The sequence below is a fragment of the Anabas testudineus genome, chromosome 11, assembly GCF_900324465.2.
Source record: "Anabas testudineus chromosome 11, fAnaTes1.2, whole genome shotgun sequence".
In the NCBI taxonomy this organism is placed as follows: domain Eukaryota; kingdom Metazoa; phylum Chordata; class Actinopteri; order Anabantiformes; family Anabantidae; genus Anabas; species Anabas testudineus.
Window position 1 is genome coordinate 3,527,971 of NC_046620.1, and position 19,457 is coordinate 3,547,427.

Consider the following 19,457-nt stretch of genomic DNA (forward strand, 5'->3'; position numbering starts at 1 on the left):
TAGAGGAACTAAAAGAGTGCGCTCTTTTTAAACTACACACTCTTTTGTCCATGTAAATGACTCAAATCCTGGTTGATGTCATTAATTCTGAGGTTTGGCTTGGGAGCAGGCAGCGTAGTGTTCTGTTGGTCCATGCGACCGGCAGTCCTTTAGTGGGTGTACTGTGATTTCATCTTCTGGTTGTGTGGATCCTTCTGGGCTCAGGTTAGTTTTAGTTTAACTGTTGGTGCAACGTTTAGAAGAAATGTGTTCCTATAACCTGCACCTCAGACTCTCTTCCTGTTAAAGGCAAAACAACCATCTTTCGATGTGTGGGAACCTGATACCTGGGGGTTTTAGAGGTGGGTCTTTGACCTATTTACAACCAGATCTCTTGAGGTTGTGCTGTCGGGTCGTTGAGCTGATTATTCCAACTTCTGTTCACGACCTAGTTGTTGTAGACTGAACACACACCTCTAATAATGAAAACATTATTTTTATTAATCCTCTCCTGCCACACTGCATCTGCAGGTAAGAGCATCATTTACACTTTTTTGGTGCAACAGCAAGTTGATTTGTCAAATCATCATGAATATTAATTATTTCATGTGCTTTGTAGCTCATAGATCTAAAAAGCTTTTCTTTACAAATAAGAAGTAGTTCAATCATCGAGTCACATAAGAAAACCTGTTTCTTCCACAGCGATTCACTCCCTGATGTTTCTCTCCACTGGACTGTTTGAAGACCAAACGTTTCCAGAGTTTGTTCGTGTTGCACTGGTCGATGGAGTCGAGGTGATTTACTGCGACAGTGAGATCAGACGAGCAGAACCCAAACAGGACTGGATGAAAGACCTGATGGAAGCTGACCCACAACACACGGACTGGTACTTTAACGAGTGTCTGACCAATCACAGCCTCTTCAACTCCACAGACTTCATGCAAACTGAAGGTATATTTAATTTTTATAATTTATCATAAAATATCTTCTGTTCTTTTTGTTATGCAGCAGATAGATAAGTGTCACGAATATTCACACTCATATTATTAAGACCTTATTTAAAATAACCAACACAGCACCGACATCTGCAGAATTCAAACAGTTGCAGAGATTTGAAATGGTCCCATGTGTTAAGACAGCACAGATGATCCCACACTGACCACTTTTTAAATTTAAAATGTTTTTAATACCAGTATTATTGAACATATACTGAATGTCTTGAGGATTTTTTATATTCTTGATCTGTTATAAGAAAAGACCACTTGTCTTTTTCTTTAAAGGTGTTTGAGCTGTTTATGGATTCATTGACTCCTACACCTCAACACAACTCTCTGTACATGTACACAAATACAAACACACCACATAGTGTAGCTTGATCACTGTTATGTAGGCTGACAGCTGATCTTTGTCTCCCTTCCAGGAGTCCACATTTTCCAGGAGAGAACTGGTTGCGAATGGGATGATGAGACTCACAGAGCTAATGGTGTCCTTCAGTTTGGTTTGAACGGAGAAGACATCGCACAGTTTGACTTTAGGACACAGACGTGGAGTGGTGCAAACCAACAGTCTGTCCTCATGAAACGCAAGTTGGAAGATTCAGTCAGATCATTTGAGGTTTGGAATCATTTTACCCAGGATTGTACTGAAAGCCTGAAGAAGTATTTGACCTACAGGAGGAGCTTTCTGCTGAGAACAGGTAGAAACACATGACCCAGAGCACAGAATGTGCTTTAATGTGTCAGTGGTAAACGTGTAACGTCTTTCTTTTCTCCAGATCTCCCCTCAGTGTCTCTCCTCCAGAAGACTCCCTCCTCTCCAGTCAGCTGCCACGCTACAGGTTTCTACACTGACATAGTCAACATGTTCTGGAGGAAAGATGGAGAGGAGATTCATGAGGACGTGGACCATGGAGAGATCCTCCCCAACCATGATGGAAGCTTCCAGATGAGAGTTGATCTGAACATTTCTTCAATCAAACCTGAAGACTGGAGCAGGTACGACTGTGTGTTTCAGTTCTCTGATGTGAAGAAGGACATCATCACCAAACTGGACAAAGCTGAGATCAGAACCAACTGGGGTAAGACTGAACTCAGAGAATGGTTTGTTGGCTTTTATATCTCCTGTCGTCCATTTTAACTTGAAACTTCAACATGTGCAACAATAACGAACCAGTTAAATAAGTTTAAGGTGTTTATTTTGCAGAATCGCTGGATGAGGTAGAAGCCAGATCCATTTGGGGAGAAGATGAAGGTGAGAAATACTCTGTGTTCTGCTTTCTAATAAATAGATTTTGACTGGGGGTGTGTCGCCTATTGAAATGAAACAAAAGGAAAATATGAAATTTTTTTTGTAACACAAATGACAAACATTTTAACAGATCAACATGTGAATGTTCTGTTGTTGTTCTGTCTCAGTTTCAAATTTAAGATCCATTAGGATGATTCTAAAGATCGCTGGTTGTGTCATCTCATTGTTTGCTCTGATCTGTGGATGCTGCATGACCAATCAAGATAACGGCGAGGAACGCATCGATGGTTTGATTCACACGACTCAATGTTTCTCTGTCAATAATACGATTGTTTCTCATTACAGAGCATTAATATTTAGAACGACCTCAGATCAGTTTATAATGACCTGTAGTTATATTTTAATAACTGATACCTGACGGCTGTGTGAGACAATATCACGCATTTTCTCAGCAAAGCAAGACGTCAAGGTAGTAAATAGGATAGTTGGGTGGAGAAATATTAATTAATTATTTTATAGCTTCAGTTATTTTTTAGTTTTAATCTTTTAATACAGGAGAAAGTGCACACAAATGAAACTACACTCTTTTAATAAAATTGTATTTTTCCCAACTCTGCATAGATATAAATTAAAAAGACAGTGTTCCTTTATAATGTCTCCATAATAATCATCATCATCATTTGTATTAGTGTTTCAGAGGTTGAACCTGCTGCTGGTTCGTTTTTTAATAACTACAGTAACACAACTTTCTGTCACCTTTGTCCTCACAGAAAATGACACTGAAGTGCTCTGAGAAGAGGACGTTGATGTTCTCTCACCAAAGACTCAACAGGACCAGATGATTTTACACCTCAACAGATAAACAATAATAATAAATAAAGTGACCAGAGCATTTTCTTACCTTGAGCTTTTCATATTTACAGTTTTAATGTGTTTTTCTTTTATTCCTTGTATAAATAAACAGTTTAAATTAGAAATACTCTTTTCTTTCTCAGTTGTTGCATCTGCTGAAGCTCAAATAAAACCACAAAGCGACTTCAGTATGAGTGAAATGATTCTTCAGCGCACAGGACAGCATCATACTTTATTCCACATCTTTTATTTGTTCCATAAACATCACTGAGGTCAGAATTTGTAGAACAGACGTGATAAATACTCTGCAGTTAGTTTTACTTGTCTCCAGCGCCACCCTGAGGAATAAAAGCTCGAAGTGCCACTGTTGGTGGAACAGGTGATCGTCAGCAGGTCAGGTAGACAGACAGTAATATCATTTACGTGTTGCAAATTTTAGATCAAATAAAAGTGTAATCAGGATAAATCAATACAAAAACACAATAAAAAGATACATGAGCATGAATTTGTATGATTTCAATAGTAATTTTCTAATCGAAGAAAGGATTTGTTTTCTCCACAGTCTGAAAAATAAAAACGGGATGATTTGTTGATTTGTTTACTGTAAACTGAGCCCAGATGGTATCAGGCTGTAAATTCTTAATAACTAGTTTAGTCTGATTAAAACTGTTCATGCACAGACTAGTTTGTTGTTCTTCCAGAAGTTATAAACAGGGAGGTGAATAGGTCCTGGTGCTGATGTGTTTGTCTTTAAAAATGTGTTGTAGCTCTGTTTAGGTTTTCAGACCATCTACACCACGAAACCCGACAAACCTCATACAGGGTCTCGTTGTGGTCGAGAGTCAGTAGCTTTCAAACAGCAGTCAGCTCTATGTTCATATGGGATGAAACAGCTTCCGTTTTCCAAAAAGATCTTTGAGCTAAAGTTTCTCAGCTTAAAATCTCAGAGTGAAGTTGTAGCTGTAAACGTTGATTTTGTTGTTGTCCTTCTGTCCTGCTGTATTTACAGGTCGGTCATCTTTTACATTCATTCATCGTTTTGCAGCAGCAGATTTTTAAATATAAAAACATTTTATCTTTAAGTGATTAATTAAAATAGTCTTTCACGGTGCTGCATCTATCAGAACTTCTGATACATATTAATAAAAAGTAGTTTCACTAATATAATACATTTTTTAATTGATGTTTACTAAACAAAACAATCTCTTTTTAAATAACAGAATCAAAAGTTAAAAATCTTAAATTCAGTACATGCTAAGAGATTAAAGCACCTGACTTCACGCTCTCAACACAAATGTGAAGTGGTGGCTTTGAAAAAGAAAAAAGTGAGGTTCAGAAAATAATTTTTTAAAATGCTACAATGCAAACAGATCTTTAACCTTTTCTTTTATGACATTAAAAAACAAATTGTACAAGACTGACTTACTATAACTTGAAGTTTCACTTCACTTCACTTCTCACTTAGAGCCTGCTGCTTCATATCTCACATTGCTACCATCAGGAGAACTGTAGGTTTGCTCTGCTCAACACACAAACACAGCATTGTGTGAATGACTGCGTCTCACAAACATGTACGATAAGGTAGGATAAATACACTTCAACCTCGCTGTCTCGCTCCTCCACCCACTAAGAGAGAAAGTTTCCAGCGCTGCAGCTGCTCTTAGTGCAGTTTCCCATGTTGGCTGCAGAAGGTGGAGGCTGTAGAAGGTGGTGGAGGCTGCAGGTGGTGTAGTTCAGAGCGGTTCTGTTGCAGCACCAGCTGTAGCTCATTCGCTGAGCTCTCGTGTGTTTACATGCACTTAAGTAACCAGTGTACCACTGTCTTTCTCAAGAGAGCTGATTTCATGTAAATGACACACAAGGTTATTAGCTGTTATAGAAAAGTTGAATTCCCAGGTAGATTTCTCCCCGAGAACTCAGCTCTGTCAGAAAATGCTGAACTCACGACATTTCGGTTCAGTTTTAACGTCCATTTATTGACTGAACTTGTATGTTTTAAGGACTGACTGTGCAGTTTTGATGCAGCCATTGAATCAAACTGGAGACATGTTTATTAAAGGAGCCGAGTGTGAGACTGATCGCTGTGGGTTGTATGTGCCTGTGAATTAGGAAGCGTGTGGCCACATGGGTTTCCTGTTTCCAGACAGTTGATGGTGTGCACGCATCTTTAGAGTAGAATTCATATTTCCACGTCGTAACAGCTTATAAATAGACTTTGTACCCATGACATTGCTGCCAATATACTGCTAAACACAAACAGAGGCTGTACAAAAACTGAACGGCTGAGGTGGCGTTTAGGAAATGTACGAGCAGATTTGTTCAAAAATACTCACAAATACATGTGAAACATCAAGTACTTCTACACACATGCATACACATTTACATGAAACACAGTTATCATATGATATGAATAAACCAATTTGTCCCATTGAGTTCAAGTGATCAGTGTTAGTGTATTTGCTAACTTGCTTCATATATTATAATTTATTAGCTCAGATCAATTTGATCACTCTGCTCTGCCAGTCACACTTCCTGCCTTTGCATATTGACAATGTAAAAGAAATAACCACAGTGTTACAAACGTTAATACTGCTCGTCTACAAATTTAGCACAGGTTTACTTGTATCAGTCCTCATCATCTGAAATTCGCTGTGCAGCGTGTGAGTGAGTGCAAACATGAAGCCGGCGATAAACTGGCAGGAGTCAACATGATCAACTGAGTCGTCTCAGTGAGTTTCAACAGATTACGTATAAATATAACTGTATTTATCTCAGCAGCACTGTTGCTGTAAATGTACCAGTATCGGCCAAAAGCCTGATTCACTTTAAATGTGGAAGGTTGGGATTTATTTTCCAATCTCATGCGATAACTTACAATTACAGTTGACTGTGTACCTGTGAACTGGCTGTAACGATCGGCTCACTGTGAACTGATGTTTACTTTCACTTGTTGGGCTCTGAAGGATCATCCCACCAGTCCTCCGGCCTGAGAGCAACATTTTCTATTTGGTCGGAAAGTTCCGATGTGATCAGCCACAAAAAGGTGTTATTTCCTGTAAAACCTTCCTGTGGTGAACATTATTTTCCTGTTAATGTTAAACCAACTCTCTTTATAAAGGGCTTATGAGACTTCTTTCCAACCCAGAGATCTGTCTCTGAGCTTGAGGACGTGAATCTTCAACTAGACACATGATGAAAACTGTATTTTTCTTGTTCCTCTTCTGTCACGCGGCGTCTGCAGGTAATAATTATTTATCCTAACAGACAACAGCTGTTGGTTTGTTCTTTTGATTTGTTTTTACTGCAGCCTCCTCTCCTGCAGGTGAAATCCATGTTGAGTTGGGTTTAAGGCCCTCGTCATTGACTTGGCCAGTCTTTACATCTGATGAAAATGTTTTCTTTATCATAGTGTTGCTGCTGATGAAGCATCTCCTCATTACTTTTCATGCATTTCTCTGAACACCAAATTCATCCTGAAAGATGAAGATTAATGAGACTGTTCCAAGACATGATGTTTTTCTGCTTTGTCCTTTCCATCATTTTGCTGGAGGTTGATCTTGGTTCTTGCAAAACTTTAAACCTTCCTTCAGTTTGTTTCTACGAGTTCTAACTTGGGTTTCTGCTGATGAGTGATTTGCATCTTGTGTTGTGGCCTCTGTATTTCTGCTCTAGGTCTTATTGAAGAGTTTTGCTTGATTGTGGCTCCGTACACCACTGGGTTCTTTCTTTATTCTAACATTTCTATTGCATTAGCTATTCGTACCTCTAATTGTTTTTCCCTTCATTCTTATATTTAGTGACTGTCTGGTTTTCATGTTGATTCGTCCTTTTTAACAACAAACAGTCATTTAGAGCTCTTTAATATTTGGTCTAACAGGACACCTGGACAACACAAACACACTTCCTATTACATCTAATCACTCAAATTTTGGGTCATCGCAGAAGGATTGTGTTTCTTGTAAACTTGTGGAAATGAAGGTTTGTGTCCTTCATAATCTCAAATGTAGAAGGAAATACATTTTGCTTTAAAATACCAGTGAGGTTAAATACTCACAAAAACCACTGTAAGTACCAAGACTCAACCCCAAAACATTCAGAGCATTAAAAACCATTAAACTTTGCTGTCATGGCTGAATAATAATAATCTGAAGCTAGTTATGTTTTCTGCAGGTCGTACTTTCCTACAGCTTAAAGTGAGAGTTTACTGTGAGGTTGAGACATCGAATCAAACTTGATTCTGTTCAAGTCATATTTGTCACTTGAGGAAGACGTTCACAGATCATTTACAGAAAGAAAAGGGGTAATACAAAATATTAAAACCAAAGTTTAGACAGTAAAGTAAAAAGAAAAGGAGATAAACCTGTATTTATGATTACCTGTTTCTGTTTGGATGAGGAGGAACAGCATGAGTGTTTTAATTAATCAAATTAATTCATCATTAGTGAATATGTAATGTCCTTCTCCTTCCAGATCGTCCCTCAGTGTCTCTCCTCCAGAAGACTCCCTCCTCTCCAGTCAGCTGCCACGCTACAGGTTTCTACCCTGACAGAGCCTCAATGTCCTGGAGGAAAGATGGAGAGGAGATTCATGAGGACGTGGACCATGGAGAGATCCTCCCCAACCATGATGGGACCTTCCAGATGAGAGTTGATCTGAACATTTCCTCAGTCAAACCTGAAGACTGGAGCAGGTACGACTGTGTGTTTCAGTTCTCTGGTGCTGAGAACATCATCATCGCCAAACTGGACAAAGCTGTGATCAGAACCAACTGGGGTAAGAATCAGATCCTCCACTTGAACTTGAAATTACTCTTAAATAAAACAAAATACCAATAAACCAATCAGATATTTTCATAAACTAGCGACTGCTCCTCATCCCAGGTTTACTGGACACAGTAAACATCACATCTGCCAGAATACAAGGTGAGAAACTTCATTATTGTTTCTTTTCAGTTTAACTTTGCTCGGACATTCAAGCAAAGATCAAGACTTCTGAACAGACTGTAATAAACAAATACTGTATCCTGTCCCGGCTGGAATCGAATCCAAACGTAAAAATAATAATTAATCATTGAAAATGTAAACAATTCCATGAGCTTTGAAACGTAAAGCTCTTTTAGATGGTTTGTGTGATGAATTAATTGATTAAGTCAAGTAAACTTGAGAGACTGAAGTGCAAATATTCTGCTGTTCCAGGCGTTCGTGTTAGAATTTCTTCACCCCTTCTTCCAGCCTTTATTCCATTCATCATCATTTTGTTCTGCACGAACCTTTTCTACTGTATCTGCAAGAACGCTGAAGGTAAAGGAACATGTCTTTATCTAATTCTCACACTTATTGATGGTAGCGCTTTCAAAATAAAACGTCCTCCCTCAACATTGGTGTTCAGCTTCACAGATATGAAGAGTTCTTCAAATGGAAGACAGGGAAACATACAAATTCAGGTTAAATTAGAAAATACAGCAAATATTCCACATGATATACAACAGCAATAGTCAGTAAAGCTATCAGAAATAGACAGCTCACTGTTGACTGGTCCATTACCTCGATGCTAACACAGGACGGGATCTACTATTAACATAGTAATGGAAATTAGCATAGCGACAGCATCAGTGTTAATAGTAGGTGGAGTTGGTCCAGGTTTCACCACCTGTTTAGAGACCAACGTGGGAACTATCTATATCATCCACACTGTTTGTGATTTGTCATTGTCTTATCTGTCTTCTCTTATACTGTCTAAATAATAATCTGCCATTTGTATTTCAGAGGACCGACCTGCTCATGGTAACCTTCTTTTATTGTAAAATAACATCATGAGACAAAATGTTTTGTACAATTGGTATTAAATTTACTGTTTGTTCCTTTGTCCTGACAGAAAATGAGTCCAACATTTAGAAAAGTGATTTATTCACTTTTATTATTGAGTGTTTGTACAAATGACAATAAAAACAAGCAACAAGTTTCCACAGTGAACTGTTTCATCAGCGGTTTGTAGTTTGTTCATGAGTGTCATAAACAAAAAAGGTGTCAAGGTGTTGAGTCTTCATACTCAACAAACAAAAAAATAGTTCAGTTGTCTCCTATTCAACATCTGTACAGTAGCTTAAAAACGAACAATAAACACTGTAAGACTCAACCCAAAAACGTCATCAGGATTGTTTGTTCATTATCTTTTCAGTGCGATATCAGAGGTACCTGGGTTTAGTGTAAGTGTCACAGCTGAACGCAGGAAGGTTCAGTATCATCATTTAGTATTTAGACTTACAGAAGGTCCGAAGAGGCAAAGATCAGTGAACGGACAATGATCAGAAGACTCAACAGAATTTAATACAGACGAGATGCTGATTTAAATCATTCTGTACAAATGTAACATCAGAGTTCGACCAGGACTTTTCCTGGTTTGAGACATAACGTGTTGTAACATAAGCAAATACTTATTTTATCTTTTAACTCAATTCACCTTCTTGTCATCAACTCTATTTCTCGTTGTGCATAAAGTCAACAAAACCACAACGGTTCAAAAACTGTAACCGATTATTCTCACGGCAGCAGGTCGAACAGGTAGAGGTCATCATTCCTACTGCATCGACTATTTGAAGATCCAGTTTGTTGTTTTCACTGAGGTTTGTTGAGGGACTGATCCTTGAGAAAGAAGAAGAATGGTGAGAGACAACATAAAGCCTTTTAATCCGGTAATAAATATACATATAACTTACTGTATCGTTCACTTACCACACTGTCAGTTCTCCTGCAGTTCACATGTTGAAGTGTCCTCGGGCAAGACGTTGAACCTGGTTTCTCCTGGTGTGTGTATGTTTATTCGTAAGTTTAAGGATCTGACAAATAACTAAAATGTAAAATCTAATACAAAGGTTCTACTTAATAAAAGGGGGATGTTCTGCTAAAATTTAAAAAATTCTAATATATTTAATAATCTACTGCACTCCTTTACGCTTTACACCACTTACTGTTATTTGCTTTAAAGCTTAGAATTAGCAGTTTATATAAAAGCATCAAGTTAAAGACTAAATTAATTTAAATTCTTCTTTCTCACCTTTCTTCTTCTTGTAAACGATGAATCCTGCAGCAGCGATGAGGATGAGAACAAGAACAATCACTGTAGCAGTGATGGGTTTGGTCACGTTACTGGTCTTCTCCACTGAGTAAAATAACAATAAAGAACAGAACAACAATATTAAAAACTAGTTTGTCCCACGAACCAGTAGAGGCTGCTCAATGACCAGAAATGAACTGAACCCAGTTTACAGGGAACCTTTAATGATACGATGGTACTGGATTGAAAGGTCCACCGAGACCCGTCCACATAGCTGATTCACAGCAACAGCAGAGACCTCACATGGTCTCAAGACAGATCAAAGTATTTTCATAACCAACTTCATCAATTCAATGCTCTCGTGGCTTGATCTTCTGTCACAGGTAAGATGTTACACATCATTTTAAGCTGGTCATAATTATAAATAAGTCCATAATTTGCCTCTGCCCAAATTACTTTTGGAGAGTGTTTCCTATAACAAAGTGGACAGCCAGTGTTAAAACCATCTGGAAATTTAATGTCAAAAATTATCTTTTCATTATTTTTTAAGGTTCACTACATCTGACTAGTGATCCTGAGACAAGCAACATGTATGTATGAATTGAATTGGATTGTGAATGGTTTTAGTTTTGTTGAAGATGAACCAGTTGTAATTGTCTTGTCTCACCTTCATTGGTTCTGATCTCGGCTTTGTCCAGTTTGGTGATGACGTCCTTCTTCACACCAGAGAGCTGAAACACACAGTCGTACCTGCTCCAGTCTTCAGGTTTGACTGATGAAATGTTCAGATCAACTCTCATCTGGAAGGTCCCATCATGGTTGGGGAGGATCTCTCCATGGTCCACGTCCTCATGAATCTCCTCTCCATCTTTCCTCCAGAACATGTCGACTATGTTGGTGTAGAAACCTGTAGCGTGGCAGCTGACTGGAGAGGAGGGAGTCCTCTGGAGGAGAGACACTGAGGGAGGAGCTGCAGAGAAAAAATCTAGGAAAGAGAGGAACAGAGAAAATGAAGACAGGTAGAAAGCAAGTGAGAAAGGAAAGAAGGAAAAGACAAAGGAAGAAATACAGTTGGGTGATATTTTAGTACCTACTACAATGGTACAATGACAACCAGTGAAACAGCAGCATGGTAGCCAACCCCCACAGTAGTTCCACTGTGGCACAAATTGTTGAAAAATGTACTACTGAACATGATCAACAGGTGTTTTAACGCACACGTCTGTGCACCTTTCTGCAGGTGGGGCTGTGTATTCTAATCAGAGGGTCCGTGCTGACCCCTGTCCACCACTGACAGTGTTTATAACTGGACCAGTGCTTTCATCATATGTGTGCAGCTAATGAGAGCTCGTCAGCACCAAGATGATGATTGATGATGATTGGTGTCCACCAGATGACACCTCCATACATCAACAGATCTGACCTGTGCTGGTGGACCAACACAACATTAGGCGGTGGTTTTAATGTTGTGGCTGAGTTAGTTTTAGCTAAAACACACTGTAGTTTATGCAGTTTGTACCATTCATTCCACATTCCTTTTTTATATTTATTCATGCACTGAACCCTCATCCTGGTTCACCCTCACATAACAGTGAGACTAAAGGCTGCTCAGCCAAGAACAGAACATGCAAAAATTAAAGCATCAACTCTCACTAACTAGTGAAATAGTTGTTAAAGGAAACCAGAAAACAGTCGCAGTAATACTACAGTGTTATCCAGTGGTTTTATGAGCATGATTGTGTCCATATCATCTCATGTGATCTTACCTGTTGTCTGCAGAAGGTCGTTCAGGTAGCCCAAATACATCTTCAGCCACACAGGACAGGTCTGAAGGAGGAATTCCTTATGAAGTTTTATTTCAGCTTTGTCAGCATCCCATCTCATTTTGGTGTCGACAGCCTGTGGAACCTGAGTGATCCATGTCTCCGTCTTCAGGTCCAAAGATAGGAAGTCTTCTCCATCATAAGCGTACTTGAAAAAACCTCTAACCTCCTGAGTCTTTTCGTCCCATTCACATCCATTTAACCTCTGTAAAACGTGAACCCCTGGGAGAAGAGAACCTGCATTACCGGTGATGTATAGATGATCAAATTCATGCAAACCTTCTCTCCGTCTTTTATCATGATCCCAGAGCAAACTTCTCTAGATTCTCTATTGGACCCAAACATCATGTGTAACTTTTATTTAACTTTGTTTTAAAACTAATTTACTCAGATTTATTCTTTACACGACAACAATTCCTTTAAAAAAATTCAAAAATGAGTCTGTTACAGTGTTTGTCGTCATTTTAGTCCACAAATTCAACAGTTTGCTGTATTCTTCAGTGTTATTTTGTGTCTAACTTAACTGAGCTGTCTCTCGCTCGCTCAGATCCTCCTGACATGACAGAGATGTAATGTCTCTGTAGCCTGGTCATGAAAACATCAATGAACGGACCAAGTGGGACACAAGGAACACTTAAATAACTATTAAGTCAGATTATGTGACAGTGTTGAAGAAAAAATGCTGTAAATGAAGAATGCCATCCGCCCCTTTTCTTCCTTTGCAGTTTATCTTAAATGGATGATTATATGGTGATATATAGATTAAATAATAAACGTATTACATGCATGTAATGTAAAAGTAAAAAGAAAAAAGAAAACACTGCTAAAAAGGATAAATCTCAAGAAGACAAAGTAACTTTATGGTACGGTACCTGCGCTTTGGTTGAACTGCTGCATCAAAATGGTCCTGGTGCATGATGCACTTCTCATGGTACCATTTTAAGTGCTCAGAATCTAAATATTTCGTTATCCAGTCGTAATTCAGTTCTACTTTCTTTTTGTTGCTGTCGCAGTTTCCACCCATCAGATCATCCAGCAGAGCAGAAGAAACAAACTCTGGGAGGCCTGAGATCCCTGAAGACATACTCATGAAATACTTCAATGAGTGGTACTCTGTACAAACAAGATTTATAAAGTCACGTTACCATCACCACACTAATGTGGGCTATTCAGTATGATTCCGTGCAAATATACAGAAAACTACATTTCACTTTGCATCAGAACATTAACATGTGGGCTTACCTGGAGACACGATGTGACTGAAAACGAGCAACAAAACAAAAGGTTTCATGGTGTTTGATGAGGGTTCAGCTGTTTTGCCCAGAGCAGCTCTTTCTGTTACTATGCTGAACTAGTTCTTCACCATAACCTATAATCATATAGCTTTGCCTGCCTCAAACTACACTGGTGAAACTGATTAAACCTTTCACATGAGAGAAGGAACATCTTCCAGAATTTCAAGAAAGTCTAGTTTCCAATAAACAGATCAGCTGAGCTATCAAAGTGAGTGCCCGGTGAGTTTGGCATGAAAAGTGAGTTTTCTGGTTTCCTGCATGAAACTGTTGTGACATGAGATCGGCTCTTCGCAAATTTACACATCAACAAACAACGTTTCTAAGCTGGGAAACTTTTCATGCCTTAACTGAACACACCCATTAAACATGCAGAGTGATTGTGGACAACGTGAGTGAACCTTGTTTTAGTAACTAGTTGAACCACATTTGAGAGTATAAATCTCAAGCATGTGCTTCCTGCAACAGGTTATTAAACCTCAACAAACTTTGGACCCTACTTCCTCACAAAACTGCTTCAGCTCAGACTTATTCTTAGGAGATCTGATCTTCTTTAGATTTACTTTGTTGTTAAGGGTCCTGCAGCTTCACCCAGCTTCTCCTGACATTCAGCTTGCAGACAGCCACCCTGACATTAACCTCCTGAAGGTAAACAGTGCAGGTCCAGAGGTAGCAAAGTGGCCATAAATATTGATGATCCTCCCACCATACTTCACTTTTTAGAAGAGAAAGACATGAAAGATCATCACTGTGTTCTGTCTGATAGTAGTATCATAGTAATACTGTGATATTTGTTGCTTTGGTGAAGATCAGATCACATTTCATGTCCATTCTATTCAGGAAACTTCACTTTTGGTGGGAAGGGTCGAGGCAGAGATGAATGGAAACTAGACTTATTTATGGAAAAGTACACAAAACAACAACAGGGCTCAGGAGGATGGCTGGGAGCAGGTTGGTAGCAGGACTAGAGGTAGAAGAAGAACTGGGGAAAACCCAAAGCTGGCCGAGTGCCAGGCTGAAACAGTGACAGAACACTGTCACAATGTAGTCAAGTGATCTTTAACACCAGTTGGTCAGGTTGAAATACTTCATAAGGAAAATCAAACACTGCTAATAATAATTGACAGACAGGTCCCACTTTATGTTGCCTGAATCAGGTGACTACTGACTATTCTTTGGTTCCATCTTGCCACAAAAGCAGTTTGTGCTTTTGCTATTTATGCTGCACAGAGTGTTTCCGTCCATCTAAATGTGTATTTGATTCTAGATCAGTGTCGGCCTTATCGTCATTAGCAGTCACACTGTTGTGCACATTTGTTCATCAGATTGATTTTGAGCTGGGTTATTTAATTGAATCATCAATCAAAAATGTTTTTTGTTTAAATCTGGACTATGGCCCAGTGTTAAAGTCCTTCTCAACCACTTGAACAGCTGATGTGTTTGTTTCACTGTTATTTAATATTATTAAACTCTGTCAACAGAAAGTGAAAGATGTAAAAGCTAAATTCTGACATAAAGAGTTTAAATGAAACATGAAACACCTGAACATTAACTTCAAGACGGAGATTATGATTCGATCCACCTCAGGTCAGAGTCAGGTTATTATTTTAGGTTCGATTTTATAACGTTATATGTGACTGATTTGACGTTTTTAAAGCCGTGGTTTTACATGTTTGTTTCTAACTGTTGTTACTATAAATCAAAAGAAAATCTAAAATCAGTCACAACAACACAACAACGACAACTTCAGGAACTTGAATTTTCTTTTGCTCTGTCTTCAGTAGTAGTGTATTTTGGTACCGTACTCTGTACATTAAGGGCTTTTCACAGTTTGATCATTAACTAGGTTTGCAGATGTTACCCTCACTGGCCTGGTGGGTCTGTGGTTAGAAACAAATAGGCAAAACTTCAACTTGCATTAAGTTTGTTTGCAGGATTTAATCTCTGTTTCCATAATCACAAAAAGATAATTATTATTAACAATAACAACTGATCATTCCCACTATGTTACAGTCACTGTACAGTATTTTCTGATTTTGTTGATTCATTGTGTGTTTGTCAGGTTTCTGGATTCAGTTTCTCAGAGAGCTCAGAACTGGTGTCAGAACCTGTAAAATAAGAAATACAGTAATTAAATGATCCTCTTCAGTAAATGGCGAAGAAACAGCTGATCTATACATTTAGTAAAGATCATTTTAAAGTGAGGTCTAAGATCACTGAGAACAGAATGAAAACATTTACTTACAAGTTGGACGGCGTTTGGCTAAAATAAGAAAAAAAGTTGAAAAATGTTGTTTTGCTGTTCCTTTATTTCTTTTCTTATTGTTTCACTCCCAGATAATCAGCTTTCCACCAGTTAATGCTGGTTTCTTTCATTGTGTAGTGAATGGACCCTGGTTTTATTTTTCTCACCTTTCTTCTTTTTGTAAACCGTAATTCCAACAATAGCAAAGAGAACACACAGAACCCCTGCAGTCATGATGATGGAGAAGGTTGTGTCACTGGGCTTCTCTGGTGAACAGAAACAATACAAACGATTAAATTAATAATAATAAAATAAATAAATAAACATATGATGAAGCAGGTTAGAAATTCTTTTCATCCATTTATAAGTGTGTTTATCAAATGTTTTTAAATGTTAAGTGTAAATAAGATTATCAAAAATTATCTGATACTAATGTTGTCACAAACTGGCCAGTGACCTTGTGAGGACCTTCACTTGTTTGTTTAAATGGCCAAAATAAATTGACAACAGCATTCAGATTCAGTAACATCTGATCTCAGTCTTACCCCAGTTGGTTCTGATCTCAGCTTTGTCCAGTTTGATGATGACGTCCTTCTTCACACCAGAGATCTGAAACACACAGTCGTATCTGTTCCAGTCTTCAGGTTTGACTGAAGAAATGTTCAGATCAACACTCATCTGGAAGGTCCCATCATGGTTGGGGAGGATCTCTCCATGGTCCACGTCCTCATGAATCTCCTCTCCATCTTTCCTCCAGAACATTGAGGCTCTGTCAGGGTAGAAACCTGTAGCGTGGCAGCTGACTGGAGAGGAGGGAGTCTTCTGGAGGAGAGACACTGAGGGGAGAACTGAGGAGAGAGAGAATGTGGCAGTAAGGAGACTTGATGAACCAAGGGTGAGACTGTGGAAATAGAAGACACAAAAGAGTAAGGAGTGTAGAGAAAGATTTGAAAAGGCAAACAGGAAGAAAAAACTCCACAGCAACTAGTAAAGAAAGTCTCTACAGCCAGATGGACCATGCTATGGTTCACAACAAACAAACAAATACTGTATTCACTCAAACAGCATCCAACAGCTGCATTGGACAGTTTGTAAATCTCTGTGAACCCTGTGAATTATCTTTATTTCTCTAGAAACATGACTAAAAAAACTAACATTATGCAAAAGGAATACAACTGAGCAAACATAGGCAAAAAAATTATTAATGAAAATGTGTAAACTTACTTCTACATCAAAGATTGAATATGGTGACAACAAACAGATAATTAAACATAAAGTGTTAGTTCAGTGTGAACATTGATGCATCTATGAAACTAAACCAGCTCATGTGACTCTACTTGTTCTCTGCAGAAAGTTCTTCCCATCATCCACGTACATCTTCAGCCATTCAGGACAAAACTCAGAGAGGAACTGTTGATTGCGCTGTAGTCTCCCTTTGTGAGTATCCCATCTCTGTTTGATGAACACAGCCTGTGGTTTTGGAGCAACCCATGTCTGCCTCTTCAGGTCCAAAGATATGAAGTCTTCTCCATTATAACCATATTGTAAAAAGCCGGTAGCTTCTCCTGTCTTTTCATCCCATTCACAGCCACTTAAACTCTGAAAAATGTGAATGTCTAACAGACAGACAACAGAGATTGTTCAGTATATTCAGTGATAAGTAATATTGTGCATTGTGTGATTAATGCTGTTTTTCTCATAATTCCCATAATCAGTGCATGTTTTTTTAGAAACCAGTCAAAGAGTGATCCAACCAACTTATTGAGTCTCAGGGACCTAATCAACCTCAAGTGATTGAGAAGTCCTGTTCATGTACATTTTCAGACTTGATGCTTTCAGGGACCTGTTTTTAATATTCATAATTTGGGCACTTTAAAAGTCACAATTCTAGCTTTTCTTTTAACAGCAGCCATCCCTGTGCACAAGCAGATTGTACATGCCTTTTAAACAAAACACTTTTAGGTTTGATAAATCACATTTTAAAATATTATTATTATTATTATTATTATTATTATTATTATTACATATTTATGATACAAAATCCACAGAATGCCCTTTCTGATAATTCCATTATTCCATCCGTTCTTCAGTGCACACCCTCACTGGATCAGCTGGTGATGTTTTTTGTGATTTAGTACATGCAAACATTTAGTAAAAGTTAAAACGTTGCTGATGCTGCAGCACAGAGTGACTGGTCTGAACATTGATAGAGACATAGTGAGACAGACACAATCACACCATGTTATTTAATAAATGCTTTACCTCCACTTTTGTTGAAGCGCTCCTTCAAACTGTTGATGCTGTCTTTTAAGAACCTAGGGTCATTCTCAAAACATTCTTGACTATAATAATCCAAATGCTCAGGATTTTTAACAAAAAATCTTTTCGCCCAGTCATGATTTATTTTTATCTTTTTGCTGTCACAGTATCCCACTGGAATTTCATCAAGCAGTGCAACAACCATAACATCTGGGAAGTTGGGAACTCCAATAGATGCAGTGGTGACATACTTTAGAGAGTGTTTCACTGTGAAACAAACAGGGTTTATACAGTCAGTTTACAGCTGCATTGGACAGTTTGTAAATCTCTGTGAACCCTGTGAATTATCTTATTTTTCTCTATAAATATGATCAGAAACTAACATTATATAAAAGGAATACAACTGAGCAAACATAGGCAAAAAAAGTTATTCAATCCACTAATTGATTTAGGATTTCATATTTGTTTTTATATTTATATTTTTATATTTATAGAAATAGAGAAAATCAAAAGAGTTCACAAATTCTTTAGATACACGCACATAGTCCCCATACTTAACATATTAATTTAACGATTCAGTTAAAACATATATTCTTATTTAGCTGTGTGACTAGCTTATTGTTGACAAGCTGAAATAAAAATGAAACCAATCTGCGAGTATGAAGGAAAGTGACACGGTGTTAAAATTCAGAGTAGAAAGTGTCATAAATAGCTTCTAACAAATTTAAAATGTGATCTTACCTGATGAGGAAACGTAACAGAAGAGAAGCATAAAAAACAACCGTCTCATCCTGTTTTGATAAAGTTGTATGAGCGAAGGACTGAACAGCTGTTTTGTCTGTTTTCATCTTGTAAAAACAGGTTTGGCTGAATCCTCGCTCCACCCTTTAGACTTAAGAGGTGATGTCAAAAAGGTCAATAACAATATGGGACTCCACAGAGATTTCAGATTTTACATCCAACAAGCACTTTACAACTAATGAGTTCAAAAGTTCTGTGTACACAGATTCTAATGTCTTAATAATTAAGTAATACTAAACTCAGATCTGTCTAATTACCAGATTAAATTAACACTTAAAAGAACTAGTGAAGCACCACTGGCATTCAGACAGAGATGAAACTGGAGATTTGAGGGGATTTATTGTTTGAACACCACTGTGACTGTTGTGTTTCTCATGGTTTTCTTGTCTGAGTGAGGAGTTAAAGGTGACACTGACCATATTTATAGTAAATATATTGTTTATTGCCACCGGTGCAGTTTCCTCTTTAACTGATCGTTATTGAAATTAGTTTTCTTTAATGTTTAACATGGGTTTCATTAATAACTTCACATCATTTGATTTAATTTGTTTTCTCATTATATGATTGATGCTTGTAATCTAATGTTTAACTAACTTTCCATTATTGGGTAAGTACCAGATTAGTTTCTTAATGACCTGTTGGGTGGAATAGTTCCCAAATCACGGTCTCTTAACTCAGCTCCAAAAACCAAACTGCAACCAAATAATTTATTAAAACTGAACAACCTTTTAAGTAAGACACATGTAATCAGCTAATTTCCATCAATGTGATGCTGAAACCTGGTTAGCTAATGACCAAAATAGTTGGGGATTGGTAATTTTATCTGTCAACTAAAAGATGTTGGTTCAGGCTCCAGTTTGTTTGTGAGTCTATTTGTAGGAGGACGCTCACACACATCAACATCTA

At 37.9% G+C, this 19,457-nt stretch overlaps 3 protein-coding genes and 1 pseudogene across 5 annotated transcripts; 2 read left to right on the forward strand and 2 right to left on the reverse strand.

Moving 5' to 3' along the window:
- Positions 1–130: 130 nt before the first annotated feature.
- On the forward strand, positions 131–3,203 carry LOC113154480 (major histocompatibility complex class I-related gene protein-like). 3 transcript variants are annotated; one of them, XM_026348722.2, is made up of 7 exons: positions 131–204; positions 289–341; positions 682–930; positions 1,400–1,675; positions 1,754–2,056; positions 2,182–2,229; positions 2,394–3,203. In XM_026348722.2, the coding sequence occupies exons 2-7, from the start codon at positions 308–310 to the stop codon at positions 2,642–2,644; spliced, it is 1,161 nt and encodes a 386-aa protein (XP_026204507.1). In that variant the 5' UTR covers positions 131–204; positions 289–307; the 3' UTR covers positions 2,645–3,203. The 3 variants fall into 3 exon arrangements, with proteins under 3 accessions (XP_026204507.1, XP_026204505.1, XP_026204508.1); XM_026348723.2 differs by lacking the exons at positions 131–204; positions 289–341 and adding an exon at positions 372–510 and having other exon boundaries at positions 2,394–2,513; positions 2,997–3,203; XM_026348720.2 differs by lacking the exons at positions 131–204; positions 289–341 and adding an exon at positions 370–510.
- Positions 3,204–6,231: 3,028 nt separating this feature from the next.
- LOC117152934 (hereditary hemochromatosis protein homolog) lies at positions 6,232–8,572 on the forward strand. Its single transcript, XM_033326261.1, has 4 exons — positions 6,232–6,319; positions 7,549–7,851; positions 7,959–8,000; positions 8,274–8,572. The coding sequence occupies exons 1-4, from the start codon at positions 6,268–6,270 to the stop codon at positions 8,570–8,572; spliced, it is 696 nt and encodes a 231-aa protein (XP_033182152.1). The 5' UTR covers positions 6,232–6,267.
- A 400-nt stretch (positions 8,573–8,972) lies between these two features.
- On the reverse strand, positions 8,973–14,962 carry LOC113154487 (annotated as a pseudogene).
- Positions 14,963–15,164: 202 nt separating this feature from the next.
- On the reverse strand, positions 15,165–18,588 carry LOC113154490 (major histocompatibility complex class I-related gene protein-like). The gene is made up of 7 exons (XM_026348736.2): positions 18,492–18,588; positions 17,754–18,017; positions 16,829–17,107; positions 16,037–16,339; positions 15,659–15,757; positions 15,492–15,509; positions 15,165–15,354 (listed from the first exon to the last, which is right to left on the reverse strand). The coding sequence occupies exons 1-7, from the start codon at positions 18,538–18,540 to the stop codon at positions 15,305–15,307; spliced, it is 1,062 nt and encodes a 353-aa protein (XP_026204521.1). The 5' UTR covers positions 18,541–18,588; the 3' UTR covers positions 15,165–15,304.
- Positions 18,589–19,457: the final 869 nt, after the last annotated feature.

Excerpts from the sequence above, each read along its gene's own strand:
- LOC113154480 (XM_026348720.2), top strand. The coding sequence starts at position 462 with ATGAAAACATTATTTTTATTAATCCTCTCCTGCCACACTGCATCTGCA. Across the intron at positions 931-1,399 it reads AGACTTCATGCAAACTGAAG|GAGTCCACATTTTCCAGGAG; the intron begins GTATATTTAATT and ends TCTCCCTTCCAG. Across the intron at positions 2,230-2,393 it reads CATTTGGGGAGAAGATGAAG|TTTCAAATTTAAGATCCATT; the intron begins GTGAGAAATACT and ends GTTCTGTCTCAG.
- LOC117152934 (XM_033326261.1), top strand. The coding sequence starts at position 6,268 with ATGATGAAAACTGTATTTTTCTTGTTCCTCTTCTGTCACGCGGCGTCT. Across the intron at positions 6,320-7,548 it reads CTGTCACGCGGCGTCTGCAG|ATCGTCCCTCAGTGTCTCTC; the intron begins GTAATAATTATT and ends TTCTCCTTCCAG. Across the intron at positions 7,852-7,958 it reads TGTGATCAGAACCAACTGGG|GTTTACTGGACACAGTAAAC; the intron begins GTAAGAATCAGA and ends TCCTCATCCCAG.
- LOC113154490 (XM_026348736.2), bottom strand. The coding sequence starts at position 18,540 with ATGAGACGGTTGTTTTTTATGCTTCTCTTCTGTTACGTTTCCTCATCA. Across the intron at positions 16,340-16,828 it reads GAACTTTCTGCAGAGAACAA|TTCTCCCCTCAGTGTCTCTC; the intron begins GTAGAGTCACAT and ends CTCTCTCCTCAG. Across the intron at positions 15,758-16,036 it reads TGAGATCAGAACCAACTGGG|AGAAGCCCAGTGACACAACC; the intron begins GTAAGACTGAGA and ends TCTGTTCACCAG.